Source organism: Trichosurus vulpecula, chromosome 4 (genome assembly GCF_011100635.1).
Source record: "Trichosurus vulpecula isolate mTriVul1 chromosome 4, mTriVul1.pri, whole genome shotgun sequence".
NCBI lineage: Eukaryota > Metazoa > Chordata > Mammalia > Diprotodontia > Phalangeridae > Trichosurus > Trichosurus vulpecula.
In genome coordinates, this window is record NC_050576.1 from 394736686 (window position 1) to 394759597 (window position 22912).

At 39.0% G+C, this 22912-nt stretch overlaps 1 protein-coding gene across 2 annotated transcripts in view; it reads left to right on the forward strand.

The window, feature by feature from the left end:
* The window catches only part of EDAR (ectodysplasin A receptor), a 44457-nt gene extending 41763 nt beyond the window's left edge, over positions 1 to 2694 (forward strand). For both annotated transcript variants that reach the window (XM_036753674.1, XM_036753675.1), the window contains exon 12: positions 2061 to 2694. In XM_036753674.1, coding sequence (XP_036609569.1) covers positions 2061 to 2380 — 320 coding nt within the window. In that variant the 3' untranslated portion in view covers positions 2381 to 2694. The remainder of the gene's footprint in view (positions 1 to 2060) is intronic.
* The last annotated feature ends 20218 nt before the right edge of the window (positions 2695 to 22912 follow it).

The following is a 22912-nucleotide window of genomic DNA, read 5'->3' on the forward strand; positions in this document are numbered from 1 at the left end:
CCATTGTCAAAGTTTCCAAATTAAATGACAGGCATCCAAGTGATACAGATCCCCTCATCCTCATGTGATAAATGGACAAACAGACACGAAGGCTTAGGAAAAACTTTACCTTGAATTCAATAAGATTGAACAGAGAGGAGAAAAATATAAAGAGCTGACCCAGCCCTCACTAGACCTCAACTTCACAGTGAGCTCTCAGTCCTAATTTCTTTTCCTTTCTTTGTACTCCCAACACTTAGCACAGCGCCTGGCACATAGTAGGTACTTAATAAATGCTAATTGACTGAATGACTGCCAGATTTGGAGTCAGAGGTCTTTGGTTTGAATCTTGTCTCTGCCTCTGACTCCCTGTGTGATCTTCTTGGGTACGTCACTTAGCTTCGCTCATCTTTAAAATGAGAGGATTGGACTGGCTGACCTCAGAATCTTCTTCTAGTGCTAAATCTATTATTTCCCACCCATATTATGTGTAAATGCAACAGTTTTCTGAGGTCACTAACACTCTAGAATTTTTTCTTGAAGGATTGAAAAGATATATAAAATGTTAAGTCCCCTTAAAGAGAGGAATAATAGCGATGTCTATTTTTTTTTTACATTTCTAAAGGAAAAACACTTAGGGATCCTTGGGCTGATGGAAATGATACTTCTTCATTCTAGAACCCTAAGGGGGCTGGATACAACTAGGAGCTGGTTAGAACTCACTCACTGGAAGCACCAAAGGTTTTTGTATTCTCGTCCTATCCTCAGACTCCACAACTTCAGAGGTTTTTTTTTTTAAGCAAGTTGTGTGAAAGCGATGTTTCTGGGCCTATTTTACAAAGGAGCCTCTAAGGACAACTCTGTTTCTTTGTTTATAGCCTCTTCTGAGTACATATAGCTATTTGTCTTTCTACCTCTCGTAGCATCTTTCATCTAGGGAGCTAAGAACATTTAACAAACAAGTAGTAACGACATATCCCCTTTGCAGAAAGAGAAACAGAGTGGTGAGCAGCTCCTTCTTCACTGCTGTGAATCAGTGCCAGGGCTCAGGTTCCATCCTTTCCTCTATTTACCTCCAGCTGGCCTCTACTCCTCTTCCACCCATCCCCAGATACCACTTCACCAATGGCTGCTGACCCACGAGATAATGGGGGTTTATCTTCCTTTGGCCCAGACTGAACAGAAAGTCTAGTTAGGCGTGACTACTTGGGCAAAGGAAAAACCCAAGCACAGGGGCTGGATGGGGAACTAAGCCTGTTGTGGCAGAGATTGTGTTGCCACTAAATCCCTGCAAACGAATGGCTCCAGATCAGGGCTCTGGAAGGTTGGCTGCTTCTTCTGGCTGACCTGAAAATTGCTCAATGAAACACCTGTGATCCAGACAGCTAGACACAGCTGCTCTTGGCTGCTTGGTCTACGGAGTTTTACCTTATGCCAATGCATACCCCGAAGCTTGAGAACAGGCTTCATTATAAGAGAAAATATATCACTTAAGTAGAAAGGAATTGCCCCTGCCTCTAGGCTGTCCTTTTTTGACTTCTTGCCCTTCTGTTGTACTGTAGAAATGAGCTTAAAATTCTGCTTTCCAATGTGACCAAAGCATCATCAGATTGAATCTTTGACCTAATAGAATGAATGGTTGTTACTTACCTACAAATGAGGGAGCACCTAGATTCAGAGGTATCAGGAATGCTGCCAATAGCCTTTCTAGGAAAGTTTCAACAGAAATATACATGCCAGATTCTTTTCAAAACTTTTTTTAATCTTATTTTTCGCTATATTTTGTTTTTATATCGCCTGCACCACCTAGCTGCCCTTCCCTGATTCCATACCATACCATACCAAGCATGGTGGCAGGGCAGGATGAGGCTTCCCTTCTCAGGAGGCATCTGCTAGCTTTGGAGGCTACATTTCCCATCTCCCAGACCCACATCTGAGAGATTATTAGTCAATATTATTGCATCAAGAGTTGCCTGAATTGAAGAGCCAAGGAATACACTTTTTTTCTAAAACAAAAAATTGTTTCATGCACCTGTCGCCTAAAATGTGTGATTTCTGACTTGGACTCTCGTCTCTTCCAGGCCTCAGCCCCACAGAATTACCATTTGACTGCCTAGAGAAGACGAGCAGGATGCTCAGCTCCACCTACAACACAGAGAAGGCCATCGTGAAAACATGGCGGCACCTAGCTGAAAGTTTCGGACTGAAGAGGGATGAGATCGGGGGGATGACAGACGGCATGCAGCTCTTTGACCGGATCAGCACAGCGGGCTACAGCATCCCAGAGCTGCTCACAAAACTTGTACAGATCGAGCGGCTGGATGCTGTCGAGTCTCTGTGCGCTGACATTCTGGAGTGGGCCCAGGTCATGCCGACACCTCAGCCTCCCGTCACAACCTGATGCGCATCCTTGGGAACTGCCTCCCTTTGTCCTGGGATGCGGCTTCACATCCTTCACCTGAGAACATTGCAGGGGTGATTGAGCTGGGAAGCCTGGAACCAGCAACGACACCTACTCACAGGCTTCCTAAAAATTAAGGCTTTTCTCACGTGTCACTAGGTCATATCTTAGGCTGTTCTGAGGAGCGAGGGGAAGCCAAAGACAAAGCTAGTGATGTATCAGCTGGGGAATACTAAGCCAAACGCCGTACCTCATGAGGATGGATGAGTGAACACATTCATTCAACAACCGTTCTTATTTAGCACCTACTATGTTTTTTATAGCACTGTGCTGGGCACTATGGGAAGATGCAAAGATGTATAAAACATGGTCTCTGCTCTCAAAGAGCTTATAATCTCATTGGGGAGATGAAATACACATCACGGCAACACAAAGTGGTTCAGTTATTCATGCTCTTGGAGTTGAGAGGAGGAAGAGAGCACTCCTGACAGGTAATCAAGGAAGGCTTCATAGCAGAGGTGTGCTTTATGGAAAGTTGTGCCCAATGGTCCTAATGAACACATGCTTCTCTCTATGCATCTTTCCATTCCCTAGCTTCAGTTCAGGTTGGTCTATTAACATCCTATCTGGCTTTGCAGGGAAACAGTTTAATTACACTTGAGTCTGTGCATATTTCCTATGCCTCTCTCCCATCAATAATTTAGCGGCTCTCTCTGTGACTTACTTGGTAAAACAGATAAACAAAGCCAGCCTCAGTAGACGTAAGCGGTCGCTAGCTTCACTGCTTCCCTGTATCACAGATCTGTTCAGAGTATCAGAGAGTATCTTATTGCAGATTAATCACTTTGTATTTGCATAAGCGGCCCAATTTAGAGATGACAAATTCAGGCATCAGAAGCGACCTAGTCTATGCCTTTTGGTGGTAGGCATGAAAACTGAGGGCCGGAGAGATTAAGTAATCTACAAGGTCACACAGCTAGTTAAGAGTCCAAGCAAGGTCTTAAATTGAAAGTACCAGGGCTCTTTCCTTTATTTTATTTATTTGTTTTTTAAAGACTAGGTTTCCCCATCTTGCCCAGGCTGGAAATGCAGGGGTTACCCACAAGCCTGATCCCATCCTAATCAGCAGACCTGTGCCATTTACAAACTGGTCCAGTTTGCCCCTCCATAGGGAATCTGGTGGCCCCCTGCTTCCTGGGGCTCATCCAGTTGATAGAGCACACTCGATTGGGTAGCCCCACTGGCCCTGAGCAAGTGCCTCTATGCCCATCTCTTTCCAGCTGTTTTTACTTTGGGCAGAAACATGCCCAAGGGCCAGTAAGCAGCTGGTATCGCTCTTTAAAGGGGCAGAAAGCATGGCTTACTGCTTGAGGGTTCTGTCAGGCACAAAGACCATCTAATATCTCATGGAGGAACATCACATTAGGAGAGCTTCATCCTCCAACACTCCATCTCTGTAGAACCAATCGGGAAAGGGCAAAGATTGGACATTGGAAGGTAGCCAGTCCAAGCACCATATCAGGAACCTAGAAACCTATGTCATAGCTTTAGCTATCCCTCCCATATCTAGTTATGCAGTTACTTCACCTCTCTGGGCCTCAGTTTACCCGTGCATAACAGGGTTGTGCTCACTGATTTATAAGATTGCTTCCGGCTCTGGAATTTCACAATTCTATCATCAACAGAGCTGAGGCTCATCAGAGTCCAATGAAGATGGAGATTTAGGAAAACAACAGTGTCGAAAAAGCTGTACGTGAAAACCATATGGATTTGAAATGCAGAATAGGAACCAAGGCCACAAAGACTTATTTTTGAAGTTTTCCAAGGCAACTGTCTGCCATAACATTTAGAGATAAAGTTAGCAAAGTGACACTGTTCTTGTCAGGGTGGTTTTCCCAAACCTATAATTGCAGAGAGAATGGCAGCCAGCCCCAGTCATCACCCCAGTGGGTTAATTTACAATTCATTGCCGAGATGCTGTAATGACAGGTTTCACTAGAGCTATTCCTAAATTAAAACAAATTCCGTAGCTTACAAAGTAATATTTTTTAAATTACAAGTTGCATGACCGAGCCATTGCTTCAGGGTGGGGGAGGTTGGGCAGGCGGGGAGGAAGGGAATCAGTTGTCTGCTTGCAGCTCACAACTAATTTTCTACTGTTGCGAAAGTAGAGCATACTGTGATAGGATCATAATTAGGTCCTGAATATTTAATATCACCATTTACAGTCTCTGTTTGCTGCTGTTTTCAGAACGTATTTTGTATATCCTGTGAGCTACATACTCTGAGGTGAAACTTAATTATCCTTTTAATTCCTCTTTGAAATCCTATGGTGCACCCTCTTCACCTTCTTCCCCTGCTTTGTGCTAATGATGATGAAAGCCTCTCCCTTAATTAGATGGCAAATGCCATATGTGATGAGCGCTCTCTTCTCCAAGAGTAGGTTGTTGTTTGTTTCTTTTAAAAATTAGTTTCAATAGAGAAGAGAAGGCAAAACTGCTATTTCTGTCTTCAGGCCTTTGGTCAAGCCCAGTGAGCATATTCTGCAGTCATAGGTTTGGCCTGAGTCTTGCCATGTTCCATCTTGTGGCCACAGGCCACTAACTCACCTGAAGGTAGAAACACTTTAAATGGCGTATACTGATGGAGCTGTGATGGATAGCTGCCTTTCAGAATCAGCTGGGCTACCAGGATGAGTGTGCCATTGGCTACCGTTGTCAATTTCCAGGGAGAGAGCCATAATTTTATTATGGCTAAAAAAATGCACAGGAGAGGACCCAGAGCATAGTGGATAAAGAGTGGATAAAGTAAGACCTAGGTTTAAGACCTGCCTCTGACACATACTAACTGTGTAAACATGGGCAAATCCTTCAACCTCTCAGTCATCCCAACAAACTCTTTAAAACTATACATTATAGACAAGTTGCCAATCTGCATTAATGCAAGGAATTTCCATATCAGAAGCTCCCATCACTGAGGAAATTGTAGGTTTGGACCAAAAAAAAAAAAAAGAGAGGAGAGAGAACCAAACCAATATGCCTGTGTCAGTGAAGTCTCAATTGCTAATAATTTTGTCTGACTCTGTATATATAACTTATTATATTGTACAATTTAAATACATAAATAAGCTAATAAAGAGCTTTAAATATGGTCTCTTTCATTATGGAAAATCCTTATCATTCGTGACATATTGAGATGCCGTATGTTACAATGGAGAACGCTGTGGATTTGGACTCAGAAGACCTGGGTATGAATTTCCGCTCTTACATGGGTGACCTGGGGTGATTCGCTTAACTTCTCTGGACTTCAATTTCTTCATCTTTAAAATGGTGAGGTTGGACTGAATGACCTCTCAAATACCTTGCAGCCCAAAATCTATGATCTTCTGATTGTGGAGTCATGAGCACCAAATGCTATTTGCCCACAATTCACTGTTTGGGGGTCATTTGTTCCAAAGAACGGGTTATTGAAATATCATTGCAGCAACCACGTGGTGCATCTTTTGCCAAGTTGCCATGACTTACGGGTGTGGTTTGGAAATGGATTGTGAAACATAACGAGGCAATATAACTTTCAGGGCAGTACTCTGTCACCAGCATGCTTTCCAGCTGGATTTATTTTATCACGTTTATAAAGTGCAAAACAAGTAGTGGGCCAGCTTCCCGATGGCAATTCTAGGGAGAATTCATGGGTGAATTTCCAGATGGTTATATAGGAAGAAAGCTGAACACAGCCACTTGTGAAATATCCTAGTCAGAAGGTTCTCAATGCCAAAGTCCTACAGAGGAGCCCTACTCCTCTGGGACAGGGATAACCTTATCCCAAATCCAAGCCTGAATGGGGCTGCAAGTGAGGCCACTCTCTGATCCACAACCTCCTATACTTTGGTTGAGTGATTCTTGAGTTCTTCCATTTCATAACTTCATTATCCTGGGGTATTTTTTTAGACATCACTCATATTTGCTAGTAAAATTACTCACTTTGCCTGTAACAGGGACCTTGTTGGGGAAAGGGGTTGGGTGGGGGGAGACAGCTAGGTGGCCCTAGAGTCAGGAGGAGCTGTGTTCACATCTGACCCCAGACATTAGCTGGGTGACCCTGGGCAGGTCACTTAACCCTGATTGCCTCCCCCCACCCAAGAGCCCCCCCAAAAAAAGGTGACCTTGAGGACCCAAATGTGAGCTATTGACCTTCTACAGAACAGGCCTACGAGGTAAGAGGATCCCTCCACCTCTCTACCCATCCATTTGGAGCCCCATTCCACCTCCCACTCCTCTGGCAGCAGAAGGCTGCCCCAGGGTTTCTTTCAATGTGTATTTACATATTGCCTAATGATTGTTTTTGTTTTAGTTTTTTAATGAAGAGGGAAAATTAAGAACTGAATAGAGGAAGGAGAACTGGACCCAATAGAAAAAGGTATACACTGGCCCTGGAGTCAGAAGAACCTGAGTTTAAATCCAGCCTCAGACACTTACTAGCTGTGTGACCTTGGGCAAGTCACTTAACCCTGACTGCCTCTCCCCCCCCAAAAAAAAATAAAAAAGGACAGAGAGACAGGTTTTTAATTCAGTATCCTAAAAAAAAATTAGCAAGCAAGCTGACAACTCTTTAGCTATCTTTAAAGAGATATCTTGGTGTAGTGGACAGAGGGCTGGTCTCAGATCCTGGAAGACCTGGGCTCATGTTCTGCCTCTGACACATCCAGTCTATGGATGACCCTGGGTAAGTCATTAAACCTTGTAAGTGTTCAAGGCAGTTCTGTAAAACTATATATTACAAAGAAAATGCCAGCTTAAATTGGTAGACAGAGTTTCCTCACATGAGATTTCTTTATGCCAGTGAAATCACATTTCTAGTGCCTATTCCTATAAAAAAGAGAGAGAGAAGCTGTTTTACATTTAAAGCTATCTAAAAATGGAGTGGGACTCCTTTTGGGGATTTTTTTAGTGTCTTTTTTTAAAACAATATTTTTTTCAATTCTATAGAAAGCAATTTTTAACCTTCATTTTTTTTTAATTTTGAGTTTCAAATTGTCTCCCGCCCCCACCACTCTCTCCTTAAGGTAGTAAGCAATTTGATGTATGTTATATATGTGCAATCATGTAAAATATATTCCCATATTCATCATGTTGTGAAAGAAGAAACAGGCCAAAAGAAAAGAACCACAAAAAAAATAAAGTGAAAACAGTATGCTTCAATCTGCGTTCAGACTCCATAGTTCTTTCTCTGGATATGGTTAGCATTTTCCGTCATGAGTCCTTTGGAATTACCTTGCATCATTGTATTGCTGAGAAGAGCTAAGTTGCTCATAGTTGATTATTGCGCAATGTTGTCGATCGTACAATGTTCTCTTGGTTCTGCTCATTTCACTTTGCATCAGTTCATGTAAGTCTTTCCAGGATTTTCTGAAATCTGCGTGCTTATCATTTCTTATAGCACCATAGTATTCCATCACAATCCTATACCACAACTTGTTCATCCATTCCCCCAATTGATGGACATCCCCTCAATTTCCAATTCTTTGCCACCACAAGAAGAGCTGAGGTACAGATTCAGATATAGACACACACACACACGTGTGTGTGTGTGTGTGTGTGTGTGTGTATTTGCACATATAGATCCTTTTCCCCCTTTTGTGATGTCTCTGGGATATAGACCTTGTAGTGGTATTGCTAGATCAAAGCTTGATTGCCCTTTGAGTATAATTCCAAATTGTTTTCAGGAATAGTTGTTTCAGTTCACAACTCTACCAACAGTGCATTAGTGTCTCCATTTTCCCAAATCCTCTCCAATTTGTATCATTTTCTTTTTCTGTGATATAGCCAATCTGATAGGTATAAGGTGGTATCTCTGAGCTGTTTTAATTAGCAATTGTCTAATCAATAGTTATTTAGAGAATTTTTTCATATGACTATAGATAGCTTTGATTTCTTCAAATGAAAACTGCCTGCTCATATCCTTTGACCATTTATCAATTGGGGAATGGCTTGTATTCTCATAAATTTGACTCAGTTCTCTATATTTTGAGAAATGAGGCATTTATTTGACATACTTGCTATAAAGATTGCTTCCCAGAAAGAGCACTTATCAGTGCTCACTATGTTCCAAGCAGTAGGCTAAGCAATATCAATAAAGAAAGATAGTCCCTGATCTCAAGGAACTCACATTCTAATTAGGGAACACAACACCTAAAAGAAACTTAATTTTTGACGAGTCAAATAGAAAGGTCTAGAAGTGCTAAGAATATAGTACCAAGTCAGATGGTAAAGTCCAGTTTTCATATGACCTACATTAGTAGGTCATATGACAATGCCAATGCAGAGCCAATGGTAAGATCTGATGGTTCTCAATCTCCCTGTAAAGACCAGTGAATAACTCTCATCTTATCCAAGCCTTGTGAGTAGCCTATTACATCAAGCCTGAATGGGCTCTGGGAGGTTTAAGCCAAGGGAGAAGACAAAAGAAAAAGAAAGGGTGAGGGTTGGCAGGTCTTCCTGATGCCCAACAGTCCCAGACGGGGTTCTATACTATATATAGATATGAGGATGTTGCTGAAGATAGATAACCTCTATGATTTCTTCCGTCACAAAGATTCTATGATTCTATAACCATCTACCAAGGTCTTTAGATAATCTGTTACCTTGAAAAGGTCATTAGAGAACTTTTTCCAAAGGCACGACTTAGGGATGGGTTGATTTCCTCAATTTCTCACAAATCTAATATCTTATTACCACATCTTTCAACCAACAGAAGCAGGTAGTAATAAAACAAGGGGGAAATGGAGAAGTTGAAAATATTTTCTTGAAAATAATTCTTCAGTTTTTGTCTGTTTTCTTTCATAGCATGACTTACATGGAAATATGTTTTGCATGACTGCACATGTGTAACTTCTGTCAAATTGTTTGCCTTCTCAATGAGATGGGAGGAGAAGGAGGGAGGGAATCTTGAACTCAAAATTTGAAGGAAGGAATGTTGAAATGTTTTCACATATAATTGGGGGAAAATGAAATAATAATTTTTTAAAAAGAAAAAGAAAATAATTCTATAGCGTGGGGTATAATGTATAGTGAGCTAGACTTATAACCAGAGAAGGCTTGGGTCCAAGTCCATCCTTTGATATATACTGGCTATTTGACCCTGGAAACATCACTTAACTTTTCAATGTCCTAGGCAACTCTATAAGACTAAGTTTCACCACAGGTAAACACTTAAGATTTGCATTGGATCAAGGAATTTTCCCATTGGGAGCTCTCTATGCCAGTAAAATCACAACTCTGGTAAAAAACAAAAAATAAAAATCTTACGAGCAAGTTTCAAATCTTTCTTATGTGGCTATTTTTCTCTCTGCCACATCTCAAAAATCCCTGATGGTTCCAGATGAATGTTGTCTTCTTTTGTTTCTCTTTTTATTTTGTCTTAGAAAAAAATTATAGATGCGCAGCACTATTTACATGGGATAATTGCTGCTATATATTATTTCTGGAGTAGGGGAAATTAATCCTGTTACATACCCAGGTTATTCATTGGGGAGGGAGTATATTCTTCATATAGAAAGTTATATTTATGGAGCTACATTATCATTTTCTATAACATCCATCTAATATACAGGTGTTTTTAATTTTTATGTGTCATGGATCCCTTCTGGCTGTCTAGTTAAACCTCTGGACCCCTTCTTTGAATGTTTTTAAATGCATAAAAGAAACTACATGAGACTACAGAGAAAACCAATCACATTGAAATGCAGTGACCAAAAAACTTTTTAAAAAATTCACAGGCACCAAGCTAAGAACCCCAAATCTAACATGACATAGAATATGGCCTGTTATTTATTTTATGATCAAGACGTGAGCACTAATATCAGAATCTAAACCAAAAGATCACAACTTCTAACAGTCCTTACAGTTAATATGTACAGGATGTTACACCTTGGTAACCATTGGAGGCTGTTTCTACTGTAGTGCTTACTTGAATATGTGGAGTCCCGTTCATATCCTAGAATGAAGTCATAACACTATTCACTATAAAGCAGATTTCAGAATAAACTTGGTTTGCCTTTGAGAGTTGCCAAAACATAACTGCGTACCTAGCATAAGGACTTTACAAAAGTCTAATTTCTAAGTGGTGCCATGGCACAGAACCCAAAGGCAACATTTTTTGCAAGATCTCATAATGCAGCCAAGTCTTGGCATGGTCCCTGTACTGCATGGAATATCATATGCAATAGTAGAGTGTCCAAGACCCTTTAGGGCTCATTGACGTGACTAAATAGGTGGCAATCTACACATACTTGGATTCTTTTGATTAAAGCTCAGGTGGATTCCTCAGGCAAGATTGTTACCTTTGGGGAGCATTATTTATTCCTTACTTTAATGAGATAGCCTCAAAGGCAGTGGGGATTAATAAATAACTGTAGAATTAGAACCTTGATATTTCAAGGAATCTGTGATCTCATTCATGTGGATATTCCTCCTAGCTGGGCATATTAGAATCCACTCATGCCTTCTTATCCAATGCAACTCTTGCCTATGCCTTCCCATATTTCTCCACATGAGAAGAGCTTATCTAACATTCTATAAGCCTTCCTCTAGACTGAGGATCTTGGCATCAAGTCTACAGACCCTCAGGGATCTATGAATAGATTTCAAGAGGTCTGTGAACTCATATAGAAAAATAAATACTTCTTTCTTTTCATTCACTTTTGGTTTTCTTTGTAATCCTATGTATTTTATTTTATACATTTAAGGAATATTACTCTGAGAGGGGCTCATAGGTTTCTTCTAATTGCCAAAGATTATGAACCCCTGGCTTAGACCTCTTGGCATTATGTGGTTACCGAGGTAGCACAGTGATCAGATTCTGATCTGTCATGTTATCCCTTGTTCTAGCCCCTTTTCTAGTCACACAGTTGTTTAACGTTATCTTTAACGTCATTTCTGGTGCTCAGTTCTTCATTGCTAACATGCGACAACCTGCCTGCACTCACCATGTGTCTCTTCATGTTGCTCACTATTGCCTCCGAAGGATCACCTACAACATCTGTACATCAGAGAATGATCTATGCCATTAGTCACATCCATACAGCATTAACAGGAGACCGCTGGCATTAAAAAAAATGTGTCTTTGCTTCACAGAAAACCTTGAGGTCATTAAAAGCACTGAACATTTTCCCAAATATAATCTGCCCCACTCACTTTCTCCCGTTCAGTTCTGGGCCCTAGTTCACTATCTATGTGCATTGTCTGTCCAAGATATATTTATTGTGCAACTGGCTTTACAAGCCATCCATTCAATTGCATATCACAATCTGAATCATAGATTTTCTTCAGATGCTAGTTTGTTTGGAGTTTTTTTGTTTGTTTTCCTGTATGAATAGTTTTGAGTTGCTTATTGTTTGTCCTTCATTCCTGAAGAGGACCATGACATCAGGAAGGTGATGCCATGGCTTGCAAGAGAATTGGATTTAAATGAGGGAAGGCTGTGCAAAGTCACTAGCCTCACTTTCTCCTCTGGAGCCATCTGGGTCCAGTAGCCAGATATGGATCAGGATGACTGGAGATGACCCCACTGAGTTGCTAGAGATCTCATTTGGAAGGCTCTGCAAAGTTCTAGTGTTGGATATAGTCCACAAAAAAAAAACCTGAAGGACCTCACCATCTTCAGGGAATCCCTCTTACATTTGGACTCGGTGCTGTACATTTTTATGACATCTGGCTGCCCTCATTTGGACTTCTCCATCATTCCCCAGGATCCTCATCATCCTAAAAGATCACATCAGCCTTGGTACTCACATCTCATCAGTATCTTGAGGATCTCTCTGGTTAGAGAGCAGAGAGAAGAGTTCCTCCAAGAACCTCTGTTTAAAGAGGGCACCCAACCATCAATTGGGGAATGGCTGAACAAGTTGTGGTATATGAAAGTAATGGAATACTATTGTGCTATAAGAAATGATGAGCAGGTGGACTTCAGAAAAACCTGGAAAGACTTACATGAACTGATGCTGAGTGAGGTGAGTAGAACCAAGAGAGCATTGTACACAGCTACAGCCACATTGTGTGATGACTAACTTTGATAAACCTGGCTCTTCTCAGCAATGCAAGGTTCTAAGACATCTCCAAAAGGTTCATGATGGAAAATGCTATCCACATCCAGAGAAAGAACTACGGAGTCTGAATGCAGATCAAAGTATGCTATTTGCTCTTTCTCTTTTTTGTTTTGTTTTGTTTCTTCTTTCTTGTGGTTCATCCCATTGGTTCTAATTCTTCTTTACAATATGACTAATGTGAAAATATAAGATGAATGTATATGTAGAGCCTATATCAGATTTCATGCTATCTTGGGGAGGCAGAAAGAAATTTAAAACTCAAAAGCTTGTGGAACTGAATGTTGAAAACTAAAAATAAATAAATAAATTTTAAAAAATAATAAGAGGGCACCCAGGCCAGCCATCCTTTCATTGCTCAAAAGGGTATCCTCCTTGAGGGTTGGGACTGTATTTCTTTTTCATAGTTGTATCCCCTGTGCTTAGCACAGTGCCTGAAAAATTACAGAGGAATTTCTGACCAGCATCAATGGAGGGATTTTCCACACCGGGAGTTCCCTAGGTTGAGGGGAAATCATAAGCTCTCACTTTACAGGTAAGAAAACAAGCCAAAGAAGTGATTTGCACATGTCATAGTGATAGTAATCTAACCAATATTTGAATGTAGGTCCCTTATTTTCAAATCTATCATCCTTTTCATTGTACTATTCTATCTCCTCCCAGACCACTCACAACTGTGATTTTTCCTCCAATATTTATCATCCTCTCCACCTTCAGGTATCTTAAGAATTTGTCCCTCAATTCCATCAAAATTATAGTGTTTAAGCATACTTGATTGATCACAGCTTCTCTCTCCTCTTTTGTATTGCCTCCCTTGTATTCTTTAATGCCATTTGCATCCTGCAATGCACTGGAAACTGTGATTCTAGAGTCCAAATGTTGTGGTACCATTGTCACTTATGAAGAAAATAGTTTGTTGTGAAAATCTTGACAGATTTTTTCCCATTTATTGTCCCTGTTGTCCTCCCACTTCCTGGGATATGGATTAATTACATTTTATTCTTTGATACAAATTATTACTAGGAAAATGTCATTTTTAGATGCAACAATGTTACTTTTACCAGAATGATTACAAAACAGGATTAAGTAATGTCTTATTGATGTTGTTTATAATCAATTCAATAACTACAGTTGCTAAAGAACCAGTTTCTAGTTGGGACAAAAGACAAAGAGTAATATGGGGTAATATTACAGTAAATATTTAAGAGAGTATGAAAATTCTAAAACTTGAACCTTTTAGGAAAAATAGAGTCTAACCCCTTTCATAATTCCATGAGTAATGTATAGATTGGATTTTCAAGGTTGTTGAACAGAAGTTAAAGGTTCTTCACTTTGGGTCAGCTAACTTGCATTTCAATATACCTGGTTTTCTTTGGAATCCTATATATTTTACTTTATGTGTTTAAAAGCATTATTCTGAGAAAGGAGCCATAGACTTCACAAACCACCAAGGGAGTCTATGACACTAGAGGCAATTTTGATAGATTTCCATTTTGGTTTCTGAGCTTTGATTTCAAAGTAGCCAGTGTGTGTCTGAGTGTGGTATACACTTAATGAGCATAGCCCCCATTCATCAAGGAGGCCTGCATGTGCATAAGTCATTGAAGAAGGGCAATTGTCCATAAAAATATCCTATAACCACTGTCTGGAGCTTGTGTATGGGAACATCTGGGGCAGATTCTTATTTAGAGATTGTGAGACACTTAGTTAAACCCTGGGCAGTCTCGGTAACAGAATATGGATGTTATTTATTCCCAGAAGCACCATCTCCAACAGCAACCTTCTATAAGTGCAGAAAACTAAAAGCAAGGTCAAATGGCCCCAGATAGACAATGCTAAACAAAGCTTTTGTTAGTTATGTCTTCCTTCTCCAATTCTGTGTAAATTGTGTGGGCTCAGGAGCAACCCAACCCATGAACCCAAACAGACATTCCCATATGCCACAAGGACAACAAAAGGGGAAGAGACCCAAGCCCCAACCACAAGCAAGGATGCCACAGCTGCACTGCTCTTCTTCACATTAACATCACCTGGCCATACTCCACAGACTGCTCTGTCACCATCAATTACTGGCTAATTTCCTTAGGCTACCAGCCACCATACACCAGCCCCTTTGCTACTCTTGGGTACATTTAAATAGGCCAGGAACAGCATAATGAGTCAGTCTTCTGTTGTGATGGACGTGTTGGAGGGGAGCTTGTTCCATGCTGCCTAAGGCATCACTTGTGGTCTCCTTTATTCCTCCCAGACCCATACTGTCCTAACCTCCTTAAAAAGGAGATGGTAGAATATACTTTGTTCTAAACACAGGTTCAAGACCTTCATGATTCTAATGCTGGGAAGATTCAAGGAATTATTCTCTTCTGATGTCATGGTGACCAGGGTAAAAGGAAGAAAAAGAGATTATAAGGAATGCACTGATTTTTAAAAAAGTATATATCTACATATGTTTAAAGTTGTTCATAATATCAGTGATTTAGAGTTGAAAGGGACTAGAGGTCGCTGAGTCCAACTTCTTCATTTTTAATATGAGAAACTGAAGCTCATAAAGGTTAAGTGATTGGCCAAGATCTCACAGCTAGAAAGTATCAGAGGCAAGATTCAAACTCAGGTCTTCCTATATCTACTACACCATAGTGCTTCTCTATTATACACCAAGGGACAAAATAACCCATTATCAATGATCCTTTAATTACCATCAAACAAGGCATAAAACAGAGAGACAGATGCTCATTAATGGCATTTCCCACTGTAATGAAGGGTGTCCAGCAGTGAGTTCAAATGGAAGACAGATTCCTTATAGACAGTGAGATCATTCAAATGTTTGTGGATAACATTATGCTGATCATATCAAGCCTTGGGATACTCCAGAAACTTTTCAGTCATGACAAAAAAAAAGAGTGGCCCAACAATCCACGGAAGAAAGACCAAATGGATGAAGAAGACATATTGCCTAGATTATGACATGCAGTTGGATGAGTAACCTATTGACTTAGTCTACTGGTAAAAACATGTTGGACAGGCACTGTAGATAAATGATAAGCTGATCCTTAGGACTGAATAGGTTGAAAAGAATGAACTCTGCACATGGGAAATTAAAAAGTGTTTTCAATAATCCCAATCTACAAACATCACCAGGGATGAGAAGGTAATATGGTTGGGCTGACATCTGTCCCACCTCCATCAATGAGGTCCAGGATCCATCGAAAAACTGAAGAAGCTGCTGCTGCCTACTGAAGAAAGCAACCCTCCTTCTCTCACCTGAGATGCCAGGAAGCAGAAACTGCAAAAAGAAAGCAGAACATCAAAATGTCTCACACCCTCCCTATGAGTTGTCCAAGTAGCAGCTCCCCTCCAGGCCCTTCATATTAAGCAGAGAACACTTTCAAAGTGCTGCAGGAGGATTAACAAGTTCTCCTTGATGTCAGCGAGAGCTTTGAAAAGGTAACCTCTCATATAGGACTAGCTACGTAGCCTCCAGGAGCAATTAAGGAGGAAGTAGTCTCCAGGGGAATTTAGTCAGTATGAAGCTTATTTAAAAAAATAGCTCAACAACTTATGTGGTCCCCCTTTTATCATGTCATATAAAACAGGAAAAGGAAAGATAACATACACAAAAACATTCACACATCAATAAAAAAAGAAGCTCATTTTTAAAAGATGGTTGCAATTAACCCTACTCTTTGGGTGTTCTTTCATTCATTGATTCATTCAGCAAATACTCAGTGTGTGCCTACTATGTGGAAGATGATGAAGTTGTGAATAGAATAAAAAGAAGGGTAAGATTTTGCCATTATATACATATTATATACATTTTTAAAAAACACCAAGAGTGTGGATAAGAAGGGAGAAGATAATGACTTTACATCTTGGTGGTTTTGTCTCTCTCGGTGTTAATGTGGTATAGTGGGTTTAAATCCCATCTCCCATGATTATTACTTGATTGAGTTTGAACAAGTCACTTAATCTCCTTTTTCCTCATTTGTAAAATGAAGGTTGAACTAGATGGCCTCTGAGATCCCTTCCGAGGCCAGATCTGTGGTTCTGTGGTTATAATGATATTACTGAAGTCTTTTCTTGTTGTCCTCTGTCTTCAGAGGTTCAAGGGAAGTCTTAGGGCTCTGGCTGTAGCCAATGGTTGTTGTTCTCCCTCTTTATTGCAGTAGAAAATGCAATAGAAATGCAGTAGAAAACTCCTGCCACTACTTACAATTCCATTTCCTCCTTTAAATCATAGTCTACTTGGCAGTTTTCTAGCTCACTGGGCACTTGGCAGCCTTGCCATTATTCCCAAATAATCAACCCAACATTTATTAAGCACCTACTATGTGCTAAGCACTGGGAATCAATCCATTAACAAGCATTTATTAAAAATCTATTGTGTTTCAGAAACTGTGCTGGGCATATTCAATTAGGGGTATAATTGAAATGAATGAAAGATATTTCAGTATGGCTCATACTTACCCAAGAAATGCTGTCCAGGATTTTGCACTTTTCTGAAGAGATTTCCATAATCTAAGAGGCTCTGGGCAACCAGAAGTTATGATAGTTATCTATAGGCTTCTCTTGTCTTCCTTACTCCTCACCCTTGACTCTCCCCTAGTTCCCTAATCTGTACCATTTCAAAGATGTGCAGATCTGTAACTGAGCCAAACTAAACTTATTTAGTTCTCTCTCGGTATCCCCTTATAAATCAAAGCTCCCAGACACTTAATTATTTTTACGGCTCTTCTCTGAACCTCTTCCAGTCACGGTGCATCTCCCGGATAACACTGTGTTCTCAGGGCAGACTCACAAGCATATTATCAAATATCAGGACTGGCCTGGATTTGAGTTGAGATGCTTCACAACTGCATGTAGCCTGAAAGATACACTGACTTTTTCTTAAAGCCAGGAACTCATATGAATTAATAAGTACTTATTAAATACCTATTGTGGAGCCAGATCTGGCACTGGGCTGGGTGTTAGGCATTCAAAGACAAAAATGAAACAGCCCTTATCCTCAACGGAGGGATGAAATGTATATAGATAAGTAAATACAAACTATATATAAAATACAAAGTGAATGTAGAGGTGATACTAGCAGCTAGAGGAATCAGGAAAGGCCTTATGCAGAAGGCAATGCTTGATCACAGTGGTGAAGGTGACAGAGAAACATAATACCCAATGTCCTTTCACTTCCCTTAGGCCACTTTCATCTTGAACTTTCAAAAGGCAGAGAATAATATGAGTCAGAACCTAAAGGGACAGACATCCACTTTGGGGAGGGGAAATTGGGACAAGGAATCCTTCTCACATTGGTTAAGTAGTCCTCCATATTTAATGGACAGCTACAGTGGGGCTTTGGACAAGTTACATAGTTGTCTGGACTTCAGTTCCTTCACTTGTAAAATGAAGGCGATATACTAGATGAACCATCAGATCCCTTCCAGATCTAATAGCCTATGAGTCTAAGAGAGAGTGAAATAGAGAAATTTTCATTTGCCAAATCATCACTTGCCAAAGAGTTTCTCTGCTACTCCATTTCCCAACTAAACAAGAGGGAAAAATCTTCATTGCCTGAGAGATGCTGCCCTCCTTGGAAGGAGAATGGAAGAATACAATGGCATAAACAAAAGAGTTAGAAAGAAGACTTTCTCCTATTGACAATTGCTAGAAAACAACCAAAAACTTGGATTGAAGCTAGCAATACAATAAACCTTTTATGGCTCAGCTCTCTAAAGTGGGTCAGCTCATGCTAGCTGGATCAGGGACACTGACCAACGAGGCTCTAATCCATTGACTACACTCAGATGTGCTCTTCCTGGTGAGTTATATAGAACATGCACAATATTACCTTTCAAGTTTTAAAATGTCACATGGAAGCATGGTAAGCCTAGTTCCAACTTTGAGTGACTAGGAGGATAGTACTGTGGGGTGATGAGGAGTTTTCTGGATGATGAAGGAGCTAGAACTGAGTTTGAATTGCTTGACCCAGCCCAGCAGTGAACTGAACCATCATCTAAGGCACCAAGTTTGACAAAGAACTAGACCAGCGGAGGAGAAAAGTGACTCATCCATTAGCGATGCCTCACCAAAAAGCAAATCTGTTGGTAACTTCACAAGGGAAGAAAAGGATTTCCAGAGCCAAAAGTCATTAGGTACCCCTGGTACCGTGTGATCTCTACATATGTACCTAAATACCTTTATATTTTACATGTGAGCCCACTTTCCCCAAAGACAATGTATACAGAAGGGAAAGCATGACCCCAGTTTGGGGAATGCTTTTGTAACTTCTGGGTTTTTTTTATCATTCTACCTCAGCAAATTGCCCTTTGAGGAAGTTAATTAATATTAACTTAATTAAATTAAATTAAACTAATTAATTAAATTAATAGTTAATTAATACTAGGGAAAACACACTGAATAAGGGCTTATGATCAATAGTATTAGAAACCACAACCCCTCAAAATTACCCCCTAGCATCCAGAAGAGAGAAATATTCATTGCTTTCTGGGAACTTAACCTGCTAGCATAAGTGTGGATATGAGCCTGGAAAGGGTGCTTACCTCTACTTACTACACGGGAAGATTTAGAAATGATTCTATCACTGTGTGTGAACACAATCTTTCCTAGGATAATTTTCAGTGACAAAGATTGCCAGAATTAAGCAGAATTTCACTGGGACAATTTTGGGGCCAGATGACATTGACTATTGCTAAACTAATACGCTGATAAAATAAAGATTGTGATCACCAGTGTTCATAACTAAAAATACCAAATAATCCAGAAAAATTAGAAAAACATGGTGAATCAAATAGAATGAAGTTCAGTTTGGGAAAATTTTAAGACAGAATATAAGTACAAACACATATTACGAGCACACAAGTAGAAAATTATGCAAACAAGGAGAGAAGGGGAAGAAGACTACACTTGAACCTCACTGTCATATGAACTTATCAAAGGAGAGTAAAATATGACACGTGGAGAATTTGATGTAGAACCACATCCAACTCATCTTAACAGAAAGGAACAAGAAGATGGGGGAAAGGAAGGTAAATTCAGGGAGAGACTATAGTTATAAGAAGTGTTTAGAAGGAAAGGAAGAAATGGCAAGAACTTATGTCAGGGAAAGAGAAGAGGGACAAAGAAGTTGAAGCAAATTGCAGGCATAGGCAACTGGTACCGAGAACACTCTTCTCTAACTTTGTAAATGGGGGGAGAGAGCAAAGACAGGAAAAAAAGCATAAGAGAATAAAGAGGAAAACCCAATCGACAACATAACAGTGAATGTAAATGGGATGAATTCACCCCTAAAATGGCAGAGAATAGCAGAATGGATTAGAAAGAATAATACAACAGGTGGTTTACAATAAACATGCTTGAAACATAAAGATTCACATAGAGTTAAAATAAGGGGCTAGAGCAAAATCTATTATTTAGCTGAAGTAAAAAAAAGACAGGGATAGAAACCACAATCTCAGGCAAGACAATAGCAAAAATACGCTTAAGGGATGAAGAGGAAATTCCATTATGCTGAAAAGTATCACAGATGAAGACTGTATGAAAAGGAAGCTCCATTATGGTGAAAATTATCACAATGAATTAATATCAGTAATTAACATATATGCATTGAGTGGCTCAACACTCTATCCTCTACATCACCTAACTACCTTGTTCAAAGATTCCAATGTCACATAACCTGCTTGCAAAAATAGGAAAAGGAGTCCTACTAAATTCCTTCAATAATACAAATATAGTCTTGATAGCTAAACCACAGAGAAGTGAAGCAGAAAAAGAAAATTAAAGAACAATATCCTGAATGAACACTGATACAAAAATTTTGAATAAAATTTAGTAAAGTACCTAGTAACATATCACAAAAATTGTGTATCATGGCCAGCTTGGACTTATACCATAAATGCCTGGTTGGTTTAATATTAGGAAAGCTATAAACATAATTGAGTACATTAATAAAATAAAAACAAAAATTTTATGACTCTATTAACACATGCAGAAAAGGCTTTTGACAAGATACACCACTCATTCCTGTTTAAACACACACATTATAGAATAAATAGTATCTATTTTAAACTAATGATTAATATCATATGCAATGAGGATAAACTAGAGACCTTTCCAATAAGATCAAGAATAAAGCAAGGATATCCATTATCACTACTACTATTTGATTCAGGGCTAGAAACACTAGCTATAGCAATAAACCAAGAAAAAGAAATTGAAAGAATAGGCATAAACCAAAAGGAAAGACAATCAATGGTTTTTCCCCAGATGATAAAATGATTTACTTAGCAAACTCTAGAGAGCTGATTAAAAGTTAATTGAAATAATAACTTTAGCAAAGTTGCAGGATATAAAATAAATCCACATAAACCATCAGTAATTTTATAAATTATCAATAAAACCCAACATGAAGAGATAAAAAGATAAATTTCATTTTAAATAAATATAGAATATGTAAAATACTTGGTAGTCTATCTAACAAGACATTCCCAGGAACTACATGAATACAACTACAAAACACTCTTCATAGAAATAAGTAGAGACCTAGAGAGTTGGAGAAATATTAATTGCCCATGAGTAGGTTGAGCCAATAACATAATAAAAATGACAATACTACCTAAACTAATTTACTTATTCAGTGCCATATTAATCAAAATTCTAAAGGATTACTTTAAAGAGTTAGGAAAAAATGATAATGAAATTCAAACAGAAAAACAAAAGGTCAAGAAACTCAAGGGAGATAAAAAAAAAGAAGTGGGAAGGAAAGGGACCTAGCAGTAGATATCAAACTATACTATAAAATAGTAATCATCAAAATACTTTGGATTGGTTAAGAAATAAAGAGATCAACCAGTGGAAAAAATTAGGTGCAAAACATACAGAAGGTAAAACAGTAGCCTAGTGTTTAATAAATGCAAAGACTCCAGCTGCTGGAGTAAGAACTCACCATTTAAGAAAAATACAGAGGAAAACTGGAAAAGTTTTGCAGAAACTAGATATAGACCAACATTCCATACCTTATACCAAGATGAGAACCAAATGGGCACTTGATTTAGACAAAAAGGGTGACATCATAAACAAATTAGAAGAGCAAAGGATGAAATTACTTTTCTGATCTATGAAAAGGGGAATAGTTTAAAACCAAACAAGGAATAGCGATCACAGAAGATAAAATGCACAGTTTTAACTATATAAAACTAAGGTTTTGCATAAAGAAAATCAACACCACTAAAATTAGAAGAGGAATAGATAACTGAGAAAAAAATCTTCAATAAATTTCTCTGATGAAGGTCTGCTACTCAAGATATATAAGGAAACATTCTAAATTTATAAAAATATATTCCCTAATAGATAAATGGTCAAAGAATAGGAATAGAAAGTTTTCAAAGGAAGAAATCCAAGCTATCAACATCCCTATGAAAAAAGTGCTCCAAATAACTAGTAATTGGAGAAAGGCAAATAGAAGCAATTCTAAGATTCTGTCTCTTGCCCTTCCTATTGGCAAAGCTGATATAAAAGGAAAATGACAAATGTTGGAGGGATTGCAGGAAAATAGATGATGAGATGATTTACTTAGAGAACCCTAGAGAGCTGACCAAAAAGTAATTGAAACAGCTACTTTACTGATGTAGCTATGAATTGATACAACCATTCTGGAAAAGAAAAAATTACTAAATTTTACATACTCTTTGAACAAGGGATACCACTACTAGGACCATATCCCAAAGAAAGCCAAAAAGAGGGAGAAAAAGGATCCATTCGTACAAAAATCTTTATAGCAGTTCTTGTTGTAGTGGCAAGGAACTGGAAATTGAGGGATCAATTGCGGAATGGATGATATGGCATACAAATGTAGTGGAATACTATAGCACCTTAAGAAACAATGAAGGGGAAGATTTGTATGAATGGACGCAGGGTGAATTGAGAAAAGCTAGAAAAGTCATTTATATAATAGCAACTCTATTAAAAACAAACAACTCTGAGAGATTTAAGAACTCCGATCAATAAAATGACCAGAAGACCCATGATTCCACTCACCTCCTAACAGAGAGGTGATAGATTCAGAGGGCAGATTGAGACATTTTTGTTGGACAGGGTCAATGTAAGTTTGTTTTGCTTGATTATACATGACATACTTTTTGGTTTAATATGAATTATCCATATTTTTTCCATCACTTTCTTAAGTCTAAATCAACAAAACAATAAATCAAGTCCTGATATGTAGCATTTGCCCGTTTCTGAGATGTAAATGCTCACATTGAAAATTTAGCAATCAGCTCTCCCCTACACCCCTTGAAATAGTGCCAAAAACAAGAACGAATAATTAATCAACTAGAAAATGCTATGTAGAATAAAATAAGAGTCCATTTCCATCTAGGCATTAGCACACTAGGGCTGTCCAGGGAACATTAGCACCTCCAGTGTGAGGC